Below are 20,323 nucleotides of genomic sequence, written 5' to 3'. Positions count from 1 at the left end.
TTAGACTTCTGCACATTGTTTGTGGTTTTGTCTTCAGCAAACATTTGGAATTTCAAATCTGCATAAAGTACAAAAGACATGATCCTAGAAGTAGAGTTAGCTTTTGGGAGTGAATTCTGGAACTCTTGTTGTACAAAGAGAAGAGCAAATATCAAAATCACCCCCAAAAGATTTGGGGTGCCAAGTTGATTGAAATTTTCAAGGTGAGCAATACATTTCTGAGCAAGAAGAAAAATAAATGACTGAAAACATGTGGTGCAGATTGACTGACCTGAAGCTAGTCCAAGAATGTGGGTAACTCTGCAGATGCACCCACCCACTGCTGAATTTCTGACTGCCCACTCAACTGGTGAAGCTTGTTCCAAGCCTCTGGAACCTGGAATCTCCCAGCCTTTGTGTCTGCAGATAATCTGTACTCCCGGCAATCCAGATTCTTGGAGTGGGGAGAAAAATAATGGAACATGATGGGGAACTTGCTGTCAATATCATACCTTGAAAAATAAACATGAAAGAAAGGGGAATAAGTTGGATGCTTTCTGCTGCTTTTTCTGACTTTCGCAATTTAACCATTTCCCAAGGTGAAGAGAGGATTACTTTAATGCTAGCAGTAAATTGGGGATTAAATTTCCCCGAGCTGAAGCAATTAGCCTCCAAAGGACCTTATAATTATGGTACCTCTCCTAAGGGAGAAGATGGGCAGGCAGAAAATCAGATATTACCTCTGGCCCCTATTTTGATAATAGTTAATCTTTATTTCGATAATTGTTTAAGCTTTGCTGTTTCACTGGATACATCAGGCAGAGAATATCTGATGCTATGAAAGTGTTTTACCTAAATTTTTGTCTATTGGGAGATAAAATTGATTGGGATGAAGATTCTGGATTTTAGAACTTTAATCCAATTATCAAAAGATAGTAACACAATGTCTTCATTAAAATTATGGAAAATGAAATATACTGTACATATTTCTGTGTATTACCTTTCATGGATCTGCAGACTTGTGCAGCATTGCACAATTAGTTTTACAAACAATGACAAGGCAAACTCAGAGGTGAGGCTTAGTAGAAAACAAACACATCAGTTCAGTTAGCAGATAAAATGGGTAGACAGAATCAGATTTTTAGCTCTGCTTTACATAACAGACTGGCTACTTCAAATATGATTTGGTAATGACTGTTTTGCCGTGTATTCAGAGTCATCAGGGAGGGAGAATCCAGTGCCACTGAAGCGGTTTATGTAAAATTTTAAGTGGGGATAAAAGTGGATGAGATGCTTGTGTTCACTCAGGAGATCCAATATGAAAATATGTTGCATAGTCTCCACATTAACATTTTCAGCAACTGCCTTTCTTTGAATGGAAGAAATATTTTATCATGGTGTGTGGCTGGGAGGAAGAAAGCAGAAAGGAAGAGAGGTAGGGGACAGGGATCATAAAGGATTTCAGAGAGTGAGCGGTGGGGGAGATCAAAAATTGGTTGGAAGTGATCAGGGCAGTTAGGTTGTTGGGGGCGATGGTCAGATGAGTCGGGAGACCCTTGACAGTGAGAAACCCCTGGAAGAAAGGTGGTCTCTAGCTCAGCCTTGGATTCAGATGTTATTTATTTTCAAAATTGTCTTGTATATGGAAATACTTCCTAAGACCAGCAGCGTCTGTTTACTGAAGTAAAAAGTACATTTGCGGTCAGTTTGCTGATCTGTGATTTGTGCAGTGACTTTGAATGGAGTGATGGCAACATGGCTACTGATCTTTACCCTACTAATTCCCTATCACTTGGACATCTCTAAGTAGTGCTCATCTCTCTTACAAAGTAGGGTCGTACTGAAGACTGCCTAATACCAATGCTGAAAACATCAGCTCTGGTTTTATTGGCTGAATGGATGTGTTTGTGCACTGTTTAGCATACCCAGTGAGTTGGCCTTATTTTTGTTTGTAGGAATAGTGTGTTCATGCATAAACTTGATATGTTCTAACGTTTTAAAGGAAGCAGTGTGTTGCTACATTTTGACAGTTGGACTAAAGTTTGAAATTTTGAAGCTGTTTTGCAATGTAATTGGACATTATTCAGTTTCCAAGACCATAGCCAATTAAAATCAACTTGTGTTTTGTTTAAACCTGATAATTTTATTCCAACATTACTTAATAATAGAGGGAACTCTGGTTTCAGGTATTGCCAGTGAGGTTGAAATAATGAGTTGTGGAGGTGGGGGGGTGGTGGGGGGGGCGCGGGGAGAATGCCTTTATCATTGGTTGCATCAGGATGCACAATCTGGTCCAATGCAGACCAATGTGACCAGAGCATTGAGAGATTTGCTGGAAGAAGGAGCTATTGAACTCCAGGAGTTCAGCAGATTTGCCAAGCAGCCAAACAGTAAAGCTTTTGCTCATAGGAAGGAAACCAGCACACAATGAGTTGGATTGTGAAACAGAGCTGAGATAATGGTATTGATGTTCAAATTAGTTTACTTCAATGTGGTGGAACAGCATGAGCTGGCAAGGCCATTGTTTATTGCCCATCCCTAATCGTCCTTGGGAATGTGATGATGAGGTTGCACCATGAACCAATCCCATGGTGATCTTGGGTCGGGAGTTCCAGGATTTGGACCCAGTGACCCGGAAGGAGCAGTGTAATGGGGTCTGACCTGCTGCCGTCAAATCAGTCGTAATAACCCGATCCGGATGTCAAGGACAGACTGAGTTGTAAATTTGGGAGCATGCTGATTATCTTCTAACAGATGGCTGTCAAAGTCATTTAAAAAGAATTCTAATTATTTATTGTTAATTGTACACTAAGGTACAAACCTATAGATCTAGTAGTGGTGCATGTCTTCTGTAGTTTTAGGAGAATGAAGTGTTGCTACCTTTCAAAAACTGGATTTAACTCAAAACACTTCAAATTAATAGAGATTAATTTAAAACATTATGATAAAATGAAACAAACCTGTACTCTGCACGTTTTTATTTTAACTCGTTTATCGAAGGTTGGTGAACCCGTTCAAATGGCTCACCAGCCATGGCCACCCTGTTCAGTTGTTAATGCTTCACCTTTGGATACAGAGGCAGAGAGGGAGGTCAGATGCATTTACATTTGCCCTCTGGTTCTGTGCTGATTCCATATTTCAGTGTGTAGGTGTGGACATTAAGAGATGAGCTGACCTGGTTCTCTGGACCTGCTAGCCAGAGGCGAGTATAATCTTGAGCAGTATTTCCAGATCAGAATGGTTTATGATTTGGAGTTGTGTACCAATGATGCCTGCTGGACTTCTATTTAATCATGAAGGTTACAGGCATGGGAGTTATTGGTGGAGGCAACTGTTGGAGTAGCCCCAGCCAATAACTGCAGTGAATTTTCTTGACAGTATATATTGCAATCCAGGTGAGTTTTTTTATGGCGGGTGTATGTTTAGGTGATGGATGAACTTCTAATCATGTAGGCTGCTTTGTTCTGAATGGTATTGAGATTGTGTTGATGGCACTGCACTCATTGGGAAAGTAGAGAGTATTCCATCACATTCCTGGCTGATGCATTGTAACTAGTGAAAAGCCATTGGATTGTTAGGGGATGAGTTACTTGCAGCGGGATATCTACACTCTGACTTGTACCTGCAGCTTCTGGACAATGGTTACCATTGTCCATGATCTCAACTGCACCTGTGGCTAGTCCAGTTGAGCTTCTGGACAATGGTGACTACCCCTCCAGGGTGCTGAGGCAGACTTGAAGGTAATGTCATAGAATATTTAGAGATGGTGGTGAGATGCTCTCCAGCTTGCGAGAGTCATGACGTAGCACTGTGTGGTATAGATGTTTCTTTCCACATTTCAGCCTCTGCCTGACTGTTATCATCGTTTTCCTGTATGTCGGCATGCCATCATGAGATGCAGCATCAAGCTATGCAAATTCTGAGTCCCATTCAATTTCTGACTTGTTCAATTACATGACTGTAGCCATGCCATTAGTTTGGGTTCCTCAGTACCAAAGTCAGGATTATGCTTCCTGTTTGCTATCCAATAGCTCCCACTGAAAATTGTGTATAGTGACAGAAGATGGTTTTGGATTCAAGTGCAAGGCTATCTTTCCTAAAAACCTGACCAACAGTTTTGAACTATGAAGGTATATTAAGGGAGAGAATATACATTGCTGAACTAAAAAGCTGCTAGGCACTTGCACAAATTAACATAGTAATAGGATTTGATTATAAGTAAAGCTTTACTCTTGTGTAGAATATGCTGAGGAATGTTGCTCACCTGATAGCCTTATGTGCTTCACCAGAGGCTGTTTAGGAAATAATTCAAGCACCAAGTTTTGTGCTATTAATGGTTACTCTATTTTCTACTGGCAGGATCCTCTCGTGTCTGATGGAGCATCTGTACACAGAAAAGATGGTGGAGGAGTGTGAGCATCGCCTACTTGAGTTGCAGTACTTCATTTCCCGTGACTGGAAGTAAGTGTTGCTGCCTGTGCTGTGAGTTTGGAAAGCGACGGGTTACATTGCAATCAAAGCATGATCTATGAAGGGCAGAGAGCAACATTAACTGCTAGAAATTGGGAGTCAAAGCTAGAGAGGCTTTGCTAGTGATGTTAGTTGGCATCTGAAAGTGAAAGCAATCAAGCAAGCTCCAGGGGACCTATCTACCTCCTGTATGTTTATTATAACTTCAAGAGGTAGCACAGGTCATAACTAGGGGATAGAGAAACAAATAAGATGAAATATAATGATAGTGCTGACCATGCTCGCAAAGGTTGTCAGCCAATTCTGTACAAGTTAGTAGTTAGAATATGCTTGACATTGTTTGCAAAAGGTAAATAATGGGAGGTTCAACATTGAGTGCTCGATGTCGAATGTCCTGCTGAATATACAGCTGCTCCATTTAAAAAAAATCCATAAGCTTATAATGTTTAGCATGTTTAATTCAGTTGAAATTTCGATTGCTGTGGTGCTGAATTTCTTACTCTGCTGTGTGGTGGTGACAAATTGAGGTGTTTGTTCCTTTTTCTACAGAAAAGTAGGGGAGGAGTTTAATATAAACTAGATAATGTTGTCCATTGCAGAGTGACACCAAATATGACCCTGATTTTATCAATTAGTTGATGGGCCTTCAACTAGTTTTGCCTGTTGGCACAGTGGAAATGCTTGGGATTTAGGAGTAGAACTTGATGACCTGACCGGACAGTGGTAGGTTTGGTCAGGTCCTTGTTCTGACAAAATATTCAGAATTGGTGTCAGTGAGTGGTAGATGTGTCAACTAGAAACTCAGCTAAGGAGCAGATGAATGACTTGAACTGGGATGGTAGAATTTTATTTGAGTGTTAGTTTCAGATTTGACTCCCTGTCAGCAGCAGGATGTAATACTTGACAAGTGAGTAGACGGAGTGCAGCCAGGAAGCGATTCCTGTGGCACTGCCTCCAAGTTTGCCTTGGTGCTATGGTGAGATGGTGACATCTTCCCATGGGACTTTACCTGGGTTTAAAGTGCCTTTCCTGGGCATGTATGCTGAATCTGATTTGGTCAATGTCCAAGCACAATATTCTGCAAATGCCTGCAGGGTGAATTGGATGAAGAAAAATTATATAAGGGCTCAGGCTTTTATCAGGTTTGGATTGGCTGGGATTACAAGGGTTTGTGTTGCAGTTGAAATGCCACTAGGAGCCTGGAGTCATAGATGTATTCGGTATAAGCAAATCCCTAGGGGAGGTCAGATGGTAAAAACTGCCTGAAACTCAAATACATTGAGTACTATACCTTTTAAATATAATAATATATAACAGATGACTGACATCCTGTCAATGTGACCACATGAGACCATCCTCAGTCTCTGCACAAATTTGAGACAAGGGCATTTGTGTTTCATTGGTGCCAAATGCCTTAACCCTAAAATGTCTTGTGATTCTGATGCCTGGATCACTCATCTTATTTCTCTGCACTGATGATCGTTCTCAGCCACCTCGTACATTTTGCAGTTCTCTGTAATACATTGATCTTCCTACCTTGATCTCATCAGTCTGTTGTGACTTGGAGTTTTGATGTGTGTCTGAAGGAGTTGGTTAGAACTCAGTTCATGTATTTGTCTCAGTTGTCTTGAGGTGGATTCCGGTACTTTTGGCCAACTGTCCTGGTCAAGTTGCATTTGTTCTGTCCCAAATTAAATAAATGCATCTATATGAAAATATATGTTGAGGAACTAATCATTGTTTATATAAATACAGCAATCAGTTTCCAAATCACTTGTGTTGAGTAGCTGCCGCTATTACAATTGCAGTTGCTGCTTCAATAGAGAGTGGTCTTTTGTTTACACAGCAGTACCTTGTGAATTCAAAACTGATCAGTGCTTGTAAGTATCAATACATTTAGAAGTAGTTTCAAGGCAATTCTTGCCAATATTAATGGTTCCTATATGAATTGTATACCCTTTGTCTGTGGCTGCCTACTCCTTAACAGCTTGGATCAGATATTAATTTTTGTACTGATCAAGTCTCTAATTAGTAGGGATGGGATGACATTAAGAATGGAATAATTCCTAATTACAGTAATTTACACAAATCACTTAATTAGGTCACCTTTGAAAAATGTAAGTTTATGAGTCAATGTGAAATGTTTAGTTGATATGGCCAATGTTCTTGGTATTTAACAGAGGATGTTGCAAGATTGGCAAGATAGGGGAAGTAAGGTCAAATTTGGCAAATCAGCCAAGCAAAACCTAAAAATAATAGGCTAACACAAAACTGATGCATTCTGTGCTGAATTCTTGAAGCACACAACGTTTTTGCAGAGCAGTATATCTTTGCTAAGTTATTAGTTGTACTGATTGCAAAAAAAAAATCAAAGTGGATAGAAAGAAAAATCCCTGCAAAATGATTGAACAACGCTTTAGATGCTGTTTGTCTCGGATTGCTACTGTGCCCACAGGCAAATTTATCTTGTTCACCAGTTAACTCGTTTTTCACAACTCCTATTTTATCAGAGTGTCATGGTTCCAGACATACCAGCATTCAAACTTCATAATTTAAGATGAAATTCCCCAACAATAGTCAAGAAGGAGCTTTCCACTGTTAAAATGTTACACTACAATGGACATGTTGATGAGTGCTGTACTTTAAACTTGTGTCTGTTCATGTGGCTCAGTATATGGAGGGAATAAAGCATGATCCTCTTACGTTGTCATGGCCTACATTGCTCCTTCAAATGCCATCACAAAAAGATAGACTTGCTGCTCATGCAGCCTTCTGAGAATGGCTGCAAGTTTGCTGACGAAATAGTAACTACTTTTGTGAACTGTTTGAGGCAGGTTGAAGCTCAAAGTACCATCAGAATACAAGATAGATGGTGAAAATTATAATAAATATTTTGTCAACTGCATTCCTTAATCTCTGTACAGGCAGTCGGGGGAGGGAGTGTTTTTTTTATGACGAGGACTACGTCACGCAAGTTGTCTGGTTATAAATCAGTTATTTCAGTGTGCGGTTGGGAAGAGATGGTAACTTAAAATCCTAACAGAAAATGCAATTGTCAAGTCTTTTAACAATATCTTCTTTTGGTTTCCCTCAGGCTGGATCCTGTTCTTTATCGTAAGTGCCAGGGTGATGCTTCAAGGCTGTGCCACACCCAGGGTTGGAATCAAACTAGCGAGATGCTACCCCCTGGAGCAGTATTTTCTTGCCTGTATCGTCACGCCTATCGTACAGAGGAGCAAGGTCGCAGGTGAGAGTGGTGGCTTGTTTATTTCCATAACACTAAATAGCACCACATGCAGTTTTAACTGTTTTGGCAGGGACTTCACACAATTTCTATGTAGCATCCAAGATATTGGCATGCTAGAACGTGTTAGAAATCTAGGGATTATTGGATTAGAGTTTAAACACAGAGTGCTGGTAGGCTACTTGACCTTGGAAGATGGTACATCAAGCTTGGTTTAGGACCATCCAGAAGTAATTTCCTGCACATTGGAGGTCGTGCAAAAAAAGGTGAAGAGCTTTTGTTGATGAAGGGATCATTGCTATAACCAAGGGATATGGATAGGTGAATTGCACTTAAAGCAGTTACCAGATGAAATAAGTAAACTGAGATGAAACAAGCAAAGTTGGATGTGTGTTGAGCCAAAGTCTGACTCATCATCCAGCTAATGTTGCATTGTTCCCCCTCATTTTAATATCAAGTTTTAATTTTGACAGCTTAAGTCACATTAATTAACTGTTCACCACTGAACTGCTGACAGTGACAGCAATTTCCAGTGATAAAATGTCATCTTGTGATTCACGCCACTAAACACCTGGTTACATTTTACACTGAAATTGTATTGATTTTGATAAGGACTTTTTTTTTGAGGGAGAGTTTACTTTGTAGATAAATCTTCAAGTGGGTATTGCTGGGTTTAATTTCTTCAGACATGTGATGACATTGATGTTCCGGGTGCACTTTGGAGGCTCCCATGGACTATGCTTAGCTGAAGTGGGATCACAAAATGGGAAATGCAGGCTGTTGGTGCTGTTCCAGATAAGAAGCCATCTAATCAAGTGAAATTTGAAAGATAAACACAAAACTACCTCTAACTAGGTGACATTTTTAATTTCCATGGAAGGAGGAGAGGGAGAGGAAATTTTCAGTTTGAGCTTTCATCGGAAGTGATGAAAGATCATGAACCTGAACTTTATAGATTGGCTGAGTGACTATAAAGTTAAGGGTCATGGTTTGATGGGTGTTTTTGCAACTGAAAGACAACAGCCAATGGAGTTCCACAGGACTGAGCACTCAGTAGGACATATTAATGATAATGGATTTAAATGAAGAGAGTGTAATACAGATATATGCAAATATTACAAAAATTGGCTGTGTCATTGATAGCGAGGAGCAATGTTTTAGATAGCAGGAAGAAGTGGTTATAAAACAAATCTGCACATTGTTACGGACTCAGTGAAAGTCCCTTTAAGATAGTGTGTGTGTGTGTGTATATGTGTGTGGGGCGTGCTTACGTCAATAGAAGATAAAGGACATAATGACGTTGTTTGAAGAGGTCAGAAGAAGAAGGGAGAGAGACACCAGCCTGCTTGTTTCTCTATCGATGGATGAGAAACAATAACTGTGTTTGCCACTGAAAATCCATGTATGGCAGTTGGAAGTAATCCGTGGAGTTCACTTTGTTGCTGACCTGTAGAAGGAAACAGGTATTTGTGTGTGGACGACCACGTGGTTCGGATGCTTTTCGGGGTGAGGAAGTCACTACCGAGTAAACACTGAAGTGTCGTTTGGGTTCCATCGTGGAACATTTGGATTTCGTATGTACTCTCTCTATGTTTTTTCTACATCTACATCTTATCTTCAGACAACGGTGTTGTTGAAGAAGCCCTTGCTCATGTTTCACCCTATGGCTTGCGGAACTGAACTTTAAGAACCATTCTGGAACTGGGAGTTTTGGACTTTGTCACACACACACACGACAAGTTTAGTTTTGGGGTTAACGTTCAAGGTTTAACAATTTTTGAATTCTAACATACTAACATTTTTACTTTTATTTTACGTATTATCATAAGTAGTGATTAATAAAATAGTTTTTAACACTGAATCATGCTCAGTGTGTTTCTTTTGTTGCTGGTTTTGTGACAACATGGAAACAGGATCTTGGATCATTGTTGCTGAATTCTGATGATGGCCTTCTTATTTGATGAAGTAGAATAATTTCTGTTAACACACTGGTTAAATCTTTGAACTCCTGACTGGGTTTTGTAAGGGAATACTTGTGGAGAACGATTCTTGTGCTCTGTGGCCTGTCATTTAAAGACTGCATTTCTTACTGCATTTGATTTTATGTACATTTGAAATGTCCTGTTATTAATGGATGCTAGCTTGGGAAGACGGTACTAAATTATTTGCATTCACCATTGAAATATAATATTTAAGTAGCCATTTTCATGTTGTTTTGAATTTGAAGGCTATTCCAATGCCAGGGTGCAGTTGCATGATCTGTAGTAGTACTTTGTATATTCGATTGCGCTTCGTATTAAGAGGGCTGTTATTTGAGCAAGGCTAGGAGTTGGCATAGAGGTGTAGAATTGTCCTCTAGCAATTGCATGCACTTTTGGGCAGAGGTTCATCAGAGATTTACCACTGCGGAAATTGATTTGAGCAATCCTTGTTTTAGTTAGTTCTGCATTTACTTTTTAAAGTATCAATTTCTGTGCATGTATTTGTTTCAAATTGGTACCTTGTCATACATCTTGCTGATCACACAAAGTAATGGTTGGCATTCTGGCAGTTTAATGAGTTGTGGCTAAAAGCTTAATTTGGGGGGAAACTGAATGGTGATCTGAGGATATGCTGATACAGTAACCCATCATAAGCTGTGAGGAAGCTTATCTAGAGCATAAGCAAACAAACCTTCTGGGCCACGAAACCTGTTTCTGTGCAGTAAAATATTTGAAATATGCACTATTGTTTGACAGCAATGAAAGACAAACTGACCAGTACTACATTTTTCACGCAGTTATCCAGAGACTGCAGAGCAGAGATTCACGGATTCTTCATCAACGAAGCCTTGGATGTGAAGTTGGAGCCTGGATTACAAGAGCGCTGCATAATAGACCTTGGCAAATGGTGCAGTGAGAAGACAGAATCCTGGACCAGGTAGCACCAGGCTGATTGGCAGTACACCCTGATCTAGCCCAATAGATTAGAAAGTGGAATAGGCCAGGGCATGCATGCCTGTTGTTGGGCGATGTATACAGCTGCAATAGTAGTCTGATAATTGAACTGACTTTAGTCTGAGTAATTTGAATAGTTGCTCTAATCCTACCTAATAAAAGCAGCTGCACTGTGGCATACTTAACATTAATGCTGCTCTGCTTTATTTCACAGTTACTTCATGTTTGCCATGAAAGGTAGTGTGCCTTGGAGGTGCAATTGGCACCTTGGTGAAACAGTTAGGATTGGTTTCTTTGTAGATTGTCCAAAGTAATTACTTTGATGTAAGTAGCTCAAATAGCATGTAAAAAGTACACAATTTTCGTGAGAATGGGCAGGCACTTATTTATACAGTTTAGAAAACAATTTTGTTAAGCAGGTGAATGTAGTTTCTTTGGAAAATGATTTGTACGCAGCCTCCTTGCAATACTGTTGGAAGCTTGTATTTGTGTGCTCCTGATTGGGACACAATAACGACCATTGTTTGTCTCAAATTGGTTGTTGATCCCTGACGTTCATTGCTGGTTTGCTTGCTGTCTCTAGGAGCTGAGTGTCTCCAGGACCATCTTGACGACTTGGCAGTAGATTGCAGGGAATTGTGGGTAACTTGACAGAGCTGGAATCAGAGGTGAGCCCTATAGCAAATAACATATTAAGTGAGCCAGCAGATATTTTAATGATGCCGCCAGCCTCAGACTTTTCCACAGTTATTGCCAGATTTACTGCCAGAGCAGTGTGTCAAAAGGGATACTTTTATAATTTCTTTGCATGCAAGTTATTCATCCATTATCTTAACTGAAAATGATGGCTGCTAATTTCTGGAATCTCCTGCCCCACATGTCCTCTCCCAGTTTATGGTCATTTGAGGATGTATGCCTTTGGGATCCCTAGACTGTTTCTGTCTCCTGTGATAGTTACATAGTCCTGGAGTAAAGAGACCCTCCAGAAATTTGAATGACTTTGTCCATGTTCTTTTGCTACCCTTTCAGCAAACTGAGGTCAACTGCCACCCCTGACTTGGTTGTTTTCCTCATCAGAGAAACCAGCACTTATGTACACCATATCTTGACTGTGTAATTAAGGCATCATCTTCACAGATTGTTTTTCACTGTTTTAATTACTGTCTGATCTGACTTTGTATTCTGTCTTTGGATCCAACATACAAAAAGAGAGGAGACTCTAAAAGAAACAAACTTTGTTCAAAGTTCATCATAATTTATCAAAGGAAATGATATAGAAACTGCAAAGTGCAGTTAGCCCTGCTCAGTTATTCCATTACTATTACCACATTATAGTTCTGTGGTAAAATATGGGACTGAATTCTGAGAAGCTGGAATGCTGTAGATGGCATATGATGGAGAAACTATATGCTGCTGCGATGGCTTCTTTTTGGGAATCGGTAGAAATCACCTGAATTGCATCACATGAAGAAAGAGCACTTCAAATTAAAAATGTGCCTACTTGCCATCCAATCAGCATTCATGACTCTGGCAAGTTAGATTTTGATGTGTTCTTCACTATTCCAAAATTTATTTTAAAAAAAATGAAGTGATTGGACTGTTTAATCCGTTGTTTACTTCTTAAAATGTATGCTTGGATTAATCCTTGTATAATGGGGAAGAACAGTAAGGATTCTTAGTTTAAACTACCTCCCCTACTTAAATGTGTAGAGCAAAGCAATATACTCTGAGGAATTTTACTTGTTCCATGTTGGGAATGCTGCCAGAGTGGATAAACTGAGATGGACCTTATTTTGAGGTGGAGAAAATCCAGTTCCAGAGAAAAATGATTTATCCTTGGCAATAAAGCTCAGTAATTAAGAGTATAGGAAAGGCAATTGAACAAAAATCCCAAAGTGCTAGTGTCACTTTGAATTTCATAATATTATAGACTCTTCCAATAATGTTTTCATTGTCTCCATTCCTTTGTCAATATTTTTATTAATTTCAAATAAGTAGTACCAAATTCATGAAACAAAGGAAAAAAAGAAAATGTTACAAAATAGACTGTATTGAATCACACAAGAAATCACAATGCTTCGTATTGATAAAAAAAAATCAATTGATATTGATAAGTTGGAATAATTTTATTATAAAAAAAATCTAACCCCACTACCAAAACCAAGCTGTTTGTAACATCCTAAAGACATAGTAGTTTTAGCCAATATCTGTACATTTAGCACCAATTCAGTGGTTTTGAAAGTAGTTCAAAAAAGGTCCCCATAATAGTTTGAAAGTTCAGAATAGATCCAGAAATAGAGCAACGGATCTTCTCTAAATTTAGATGTGACATAACATCCCGTAACCATTGAGCGTGAGTAGGGGGGAGTAGTTTCCTTCCACTTAAGCAATACAGCCCTCCTGGCGATAAGAGAGAGGAAGGCCAATATGTGCAAGTTGGAAGTCTCCAGAATTATATCTTTTTCTCCAACAATCCTGAATAATGCAGTTAAAGGATTTGGCTTAAAATTTATTTTAAAAAGTACAGAAAAAGTTTGAAATACCTCTATCCAGAATTTTTCCAAACTCAGACATGACCAAAACATATGGACTAAGGAAGCCTCTCCATTATTTCATTTGTCACAATAAGGAGATATATCTGAATAGAAACGCAATAACTTGTCTTTGGACAGTTGGACTCTATGGACCACTTTAAATTGAAGGAGGGAGTGATGTGCACATAATAATGAAGTACTAACCAGTTTAAAAATTTGATTCCAAGTTTCCTCAGAAATTGAAATCTGCAGATCACGTTCCCAAGCGTTTTTAATTTTGTTTAAAGGGACCTTATTCATTCCTGATAATCTACCGTAAATCTTAGATATTGAAGCATCATAGAAAGGCTTCAAATTAAAAATTACATCTAGTAAGTTCTTATCAGGACTTATAGGGGAAGGTATGTACTTGAGATTGGAGAAATCTCTAATTTGCAAATATCGACAAAAGTGAGTTTTTTGGCAAATTATATTTAGTTGCCAATTGCTCAAACGTTAAGAAATTTCCTCCAACAAACAGATCCTGAAAACGGGTAATACCTAATCTATCCCATTCTTTAAAAACTATATCAGTCATAGAAGGTTTAAAGAAAAAATTAGCAAAAATGGGACTAGACAAAGAAAATTCAATAAACCATAGTATTTTCTAAATTGTAACCAAATCCTCAAAGCATGTTTAACTACCAAAATATCAGTTAATTTATTTATTGATGAAGGAAGTGAAGAGCCAAACAAAGAAATAATAGAAAATTTTTTTACAGGATTAGCTTCCAAAGAGACCCATACTGGACAGGCTTCGTGATTAATATAATGTAACCAAAAAGTAAGATTTTGTGTATTGACTGCCCAGTAATACAACCTAAAGTTAGGTAAAGCAAACCCTCCATTATTTTTAGCTTTCTGAAAATGAACTTTATTTAACCTGGGATGTTTATTTTCCCATATGTAAGAAGAGATAATTGAGTCAAGAGAATAAAAAAAGACTTAGGAATAAAACGGGTAAAGCCTGAAATAAATACATAAATTTAGGTAAAATATTCATTTTAATAGAATTAATGCAACCAATCAGCGATATAGAGAGGGGTGACCAATTTGGTAAGATCCTTTTCACATAATTCAATAAGGCAAGGTAGTTCTCTTTAAATAATTCTTAGTAATAGTTACACCCAAATAGGTAAAATGGTTCCTTACAGTTTTAAAAGGAAGGTTAATATCTAATGGTATCAGATTGTTCAAAGGGAAAAGTTCGCTCTTGTGTAAATTCAATTTATATCCTGAAAATTGGCTAAAACGGGGAAGTAAAGAAAGCATAGAAGGTAACGAAGTCTCAACAGTAGAAATGAAGAGCAGTAAATCATCAGCATAGAGCGAAACTTTATGGATGGTACCTCTCCTAGAGATACCGGCAATCTCTGTAGATTCTCGAAAAGCAATAGCTAAAGGTTCTAGGACTAGGTCAAATAGCAGAGGGCTCAAAGGGCGTCCCTGTCTAGTTCCACATTGAAGTTTAAAAGGTTCAGAAAGTTGAAAATTAGTAAGAAAACGAGCAGAAGGAGATAAATAAAGTCAGTTAATCCATTGAATAAAATTGGGTCCAAAATTAAATTTCTCTGAAGTTTTAAATAGGTAACTCCATTCGACCCGGTCAAAGACCTTCTCAGCATCAAGAGAGATCACACATTCCGATATTTCATTAGGAGAATAAATAATATTCAATAAACGACGAATATTAAAATGGGAATAACGGTTTTTGATAAACCCTGTCTGATCATTGGATATAGTTAATGGTAAAATATTTTCTAATCTATGAGCCAAAACTTGAGATAAAATTTTAACATCAACATTTAGTAAAGAAATTGGTCTATATGAAGAACATTCTGTTGGGTTTTTAGTCTTCTTGAGAATAAGTGAAATGGTAGCTTCATAAGGATTGTGGTAACCTTCCTGATTTAAAAGAATCCAAAAAAACAGAACTTAAATAAGATATAAGCAATGAAGAGGGAGCCTTATAGAATTCTCCTGGAAATCCATCAGGACCTGGTGTCTTTCCAGAGTGCATTGATTGTATAGCCTCGGCGATGTCCTCATGAGTAATAAATTTATCTAATTGTTTTCGGTTATCAGCAGAGAGTGTAGGAATATTTAATTGGTCGAAAAAGTTGTTCATTACAGTATCTCCTTTAGGAGAATCAGAACTATCAAGTTTAGAATAGAATTCTCTAAAAGTATCATTTATTTCGAAATGATCTGTTGTCCTTTGTCCATTGGCTTTGCGAACTTCTTTGATTTGCCGTCTAGCTATAGAGGTTTTTAATTGATTAGCCAATAATTTACCAGTTTTATCTCCATGGATATAAAATTGAGTTTTATCTTTTAAGAGTTGATTCTCAATTGGATATGTTAAAAGGAGAATGTATTTGGTTTTAATTTCAACTCGCCTTTTATATAAAGTGGGATCTGGATCCAAAGCATATTTTTGGTCTAAGTTTCAATTGATTGGCTAAATCAATCCTTTCTGCATTAGTTTTTTTCTTAAAGCTTGCCGCGTAAGAAATAACTTGTCCTCTAATATAGGCTTTAAAAGCATCCCATATAATAAAGAACATAAGTCTCTCCCGGGGTATTCTCTTTAAAAAAGAAAGTGACTTGTTTCTCCAAAAATTAAAAAAAAATCTCTATCAGATAGCAAAGTTAGATTCATTGTCTCCATTCCTTGCAAACTTTATTTGTACAATCGCCTTCACACTTGAACCTTGACCCACTTCTTCAACAGAATGTTTAAAGGAGGTACTGCATCGACCAGTCTGTTACATGTAGTGCAATAGTTCTCTCAAATTTGCTTGACCTTACTAAGTTAAGATATCTTTATTAGTCACCTGTACATCGAAACACACAGTGAAATGCATCTTTTTGCGTAGTATGTTCTGGGGGCAGCCCGCAAGTGTCGCCACACTTCCGGCATCAACATAGCATGCCCATAATTTCCTAACCTGTATGTCTTTGGAATGTGGGAGGAAACCGGAGTACCCGGAGGAAACCCATGCAGACATGGGGAGAACATACAAACTCCTTACAGACAGCAGCCGGAAGTGAACCCGGGTCGCTGGCGCTATAATAGCGTTACACTAACCGCTATTTCATCACTTAGAAGTAACAAGCTGACTTTCAGCATTTTAAAACCTGAATTGCATCCACTCTGCAGTTTTGTGAAAAGAAATAACGTTACTGATCTTGTTTACACTGCTTTTTAGGATATTCAGATTGAAGCACTGCTGATGAGAGCCTGTGATCCTGTTATTCAGATATATTGTCATGTGAGTAACTGAGCATTTCATTTTAGTTGTCATAAGCCAAAAAACTGAAAATAGTCTGCAGAGGCTTTAAGTCTTTAGCAATGTTAAAATAATCTAATTTCTCCTACAGAGTGGCAATTCCTTTGATCATTTGAAGCAATGGTCTCATTGTATTTCTCCTCCTGCAGGAGTTAGCAGATAATCAGATTGATAGTGGGGACCTGATGGAGTGCCTGGTTCAAAATAAACACCAGAAGGAGATGAACGAGAAGTGTGCTGTTGGAGTCACACATTTCCAATTGGTAAGATAAACCATTCTCATCAATCAGATTAGAGCAAGAATGGGTTGCAGTCGCTAAAGGCTTCCAAGATATGTGGCTTGGCAAGCTATCAGTTGACCTGCAGATTATGTATGTTTCACAAACTTTACCACTTGTGTGGTTTACAGAAAATAAAGCCTGAAATGAATTTTTCAGCTTCTTTTGGCAAGAACTGTATTGAACTTGTTGGCTGTCTTGCACTGACCCATGTACTGTTATTATTTGGTGAATATTAATTTGTCTTATAACATTAAATGTCCACCCAACTCCAAGAAGCCATTAGCCCCTGGAAGAACTGCTACTGTGAAGGTTTTTGGTGCATGATGTGAACAATCTAATTAAAAATATTTGGTATGCACCAGTGTTGTAAGTTTCTACTAATTTCACCAGACAACTCTTTTGCTCTCTTCTGTCACATTCCATGTGGCCGTCGTTTCTTTGACAGAAGCGATGGGTCAGTGTGAAGTTTGACACACAGAAATATTTTTGTATATGGCAAACATCTTCACTAGCAGAACACAGCTAATGTAATCAAATAGTCACTGTTCGAAAATGCTGCAGGAATCTTGTGCTGTCAGGGTAGACTCTCCAGCATAGTGTCAAAACAAAGACCTCCACAGTAGGGGTTTCATTCAAAAATGAAATGGATGGACAAGCTGTAATGAAGGAAAGTTTCTTGATTTCACAAGGTCTCATTTGCCCTGTTGCTTCCTGCAGTCATTGGAAAGTGACCTCAGTAGGATCTGTGAAGTTGAACAAAGGCCAGTCATGTAAAGGATCCCATTTACTGATCACTGTCATATGTAGCAAACCTTTCTATCTCAAATGGTAATGTTTCAAACTGAAATTTCAGTCTTTTTCTTGATGTGTAACTAAACATTTTTTCTTCAATTGTTAACAGATTCAAATGAAAGATTTCCGTTTCTCATACAAGTTTAAGATGGCATGTAAAGAAGATGTATTGAAGTTGTGCCCAAACATCAAGAAAAAGTAAGTTCATACACTCTAAATATATTTCCCTCCTGTACTCATTTCTGCATCCATGAAATTTTGATTCTGGACTTGAATGAGGAGTCAAATCCCTCTTTCTCCAAGTAAGTGAAAATCAAAAAAGAAACTGCAGATGCTGGAAATCTAAAACAAAAACAGAAAATGCTGAAACAGAGTTAAAGGTTCAGGTCAGAGACCCTTTATCAGAATTGAAAAGGAGGCAAAAGAAGCTTGTAAATCTGCAGGAAGGGTGTGGGAAGGGGATTCCTTTGAGGAGGAAACCAGAGTGACCAAGGGGATAAACTATAAACAGATTATCTAGTCAATGAGTGAGTGGGAGCAATTAGAGAGTAAGAACATGGACACAAGAACATCAAGTGTGGGAGTTGCGAAATGCACATCAGGTCACTCTGGTTTCACCCAATCGGAGGCATTCTCCTTTCCCACCCTTCCTGCAGCTTTACCAGCTTTTGTCCCCTTTTCCTTTCTGACGAAGTGTCTCTGACTTGAAATGTTATCTCTATTTCTCTTCCCACGGATACGGCCTGACCTGAGTATTTCCAGCATTTTCTGTTTTTTGTTTCCCTTTCCCCTCAGCTTCATAATGACTCAGTAACTAACAGAGTCAATAGTTCAAGAAGTTCCCAGACTTGATATCCAGTCTGTGTTGAGTTTAGTGGCATCAGCTGATATGACAACAGGGGTAAAGAATTTGTTCTTGGCAGCTTGCTTGAAATACATCCTCATGGTGCAACCTGCTCGTCAGGTTGATGTTTATTGCCATCCAAAACTGCCCCTAGAAGATCTTGAAGCACTCAAGTTGTAAAAGTCGACCCGCACTCTGTAATAAATTAGACAACAGCAGAACTGAGGAGCATACAAAAAGTTCTTTATGGTTTGACGCTAGCGGGAGTAGGGGGTACGTGGATGAGCAGCCAGTGCTGCTCTTCCATGCACGTGGCCTGACTCAAAGAATACAGGGTGCTAACAAACTTAAATACATTGTTCACCGGTGGGTGTCCACCTACTGCACTGGCATACCCATATTTGGGTATGCTTGACTAGCTCACACTACCATTGATCCCAGACAGGTTAACACATCTTTCACAGTGAGTCTGAAACAACCCTGTTCTTGTGGCCTTGAAGTTCCCTTATCAGCCAAGCAGAGGCTATACGAGCAGGTGGCTCAAGCTGTTTACCAGAAGAGAGAGAGAGGGTAACCCTTTGTTCACTAGAGCTCCCTTCACATTGTCTTCTACATTCCCTCCCTTTATCATTCCATGATAGCCACTTAGAGCGAATTTAACTTAAGATAGGAGTGTAGCATACAAAAGCACCATAAAAGCAATATTGTCAACAGAAAAACAGCGAGGATGCATATTCCCTGGCTAAATGTTATCTACCATCCCTTAAAAGGCCACGAAGATGGTCCTGGGGAATTGTAATTGTGAAACTGTTCTCCTGTTTCCTGTACCTCGGTTATCCATTCCTTGATGTGGTTTGCTAAATGGGTGATATTCTGCATAAGTTCCTCCCTTGGTAAACTTGGTCAGTGTAAAATGCAGGGGCTCTCTGGACTGATTATATTGTCATGCCATTCTGGTTAGCTACATGGTTTGAACACTTTCCCCCTTGCATCAAAGTATTCATTACATTCTCACCACTTAGAAGTCTCATCAGGGGTCTTGCTTGTCCTCCGTTGCGTCATGCTGTCCTTTTCCAGGGCCAAACCTCTTACAATCGGAGTGATGTATCCACTGTGGTTGTCCTTCAGCTTTTCTGAGTGTTATGCAGCTGCGAATGTAGAGTCTCAAGAACTGCAGTTAGTTTTTGTACATAACTATAATCATTCTTTCACTAAGGGCATGTAGGTCAAGACACACTTCTATTTTTTTTATCTGCAGCTCAATAATAACAAGACAGTACTTGTAGCCATGCACTCTAGGCAATTCTATAAAACCAATCTGGATGCACTCAAACGGGCCCGTAGGCATTCTTGTCTTACCCTGAGGACACTTAACTGCTTTACCAGGATTATTTTTCTGACATATGTTACATTCTTGTGCCTCCTTCCTCAGATTAGGGTGCCACTCCTACCATTCCCTCCTTCGCCAAATGTATCATTTCATGAATATAACTAAGTAACACAGGCAAAAATACATCTGGTACACAAACTTGACCAGCAGGGGTGGTCCATAACCGTGTGTCAGGATCTTTGGTGCACCCCTGCTGTTTCCACAATTCAATTTGATTTGCAGGGGCATCCCCCTGAAGTCGCTCTACACTTCCCATGTCAGGCAGGGCTGGTCTATTCAAGAGTTGTTTGTCGCAGTCTGAATAGATGGTAAGGGGTCCCTGGATAGCAGCAGCCTTTGCGATTGCATCTGCGTAGGCATTTCCCAGGGAAATGGGGTCTTGGACTTTAGTGTGCGCATCACACTTAATTATTGCCAGGTGGGAAGGTTAGGACAGAGACGCTAGCAAGTTAGACACAAACGTAGCATTTTTAATCGGGGCACCTGAGGAGGTCAGAAATCCATGATGCTGCCACAACGTA

The 20,323-nt window shown here is 39.0% G+C and overlaps 1 protein-coding gene across 1 annotated transcript in view; it reads left to right on the top strand.

Annotated features, from left to right (window-relative positions):
* LOC127577498 (Golgi apparatus protein 1-like) overlaps positions 1–20,323 on the top strand; it is a 113,402-nt gene that overhangs the window by 58,496 nt on the left and 34,583 nt on the right. The window contains 9 exon segments of the mRNA XM_052028725.1: positions 4,339–4,440; positions 7,544–7,698; positions 10,474–10,612; positions 10,844–10,866; positions 11,213–11,263; positions 11,266–11,297; positions 16,415–16,477; positions 16,645–16,758; positions 17,678–17,766. Coding sequence (XP_051884685.1) covers positions 4,339–4,440; positions 7,544–7,698; positions 10,474–10,612; positions 10,844–10,866; positions 11,213–11,263; positions 11,266–11,297; positions 16,415–16,477; positions 16,645–16,758; positions 17,678–17,766 — 768 coding nt within the window.

The sequence above is a fragment of the Pristis pectinata genome, chromosome 13, assembly GCF_009764475.1.
Source record: "Pristis pectinata isolate sPriPec2 chromosome 13, sPriPec2.1.pri, whole genome shotgun sequence".
Classification (NCBI taxonomy): domain Eukaryota; kingdom Metazoa; phylum Chordata; class Chondrichthyes; order Rhinopristiformes; family Pristidae; genus Pristis; species Pristis pectinata.
The sequence above is the reverse complement of the archived record's forward strand: the minus strand, read 5'-3'. Positions and strand labels throughout refer to the sequence as shown.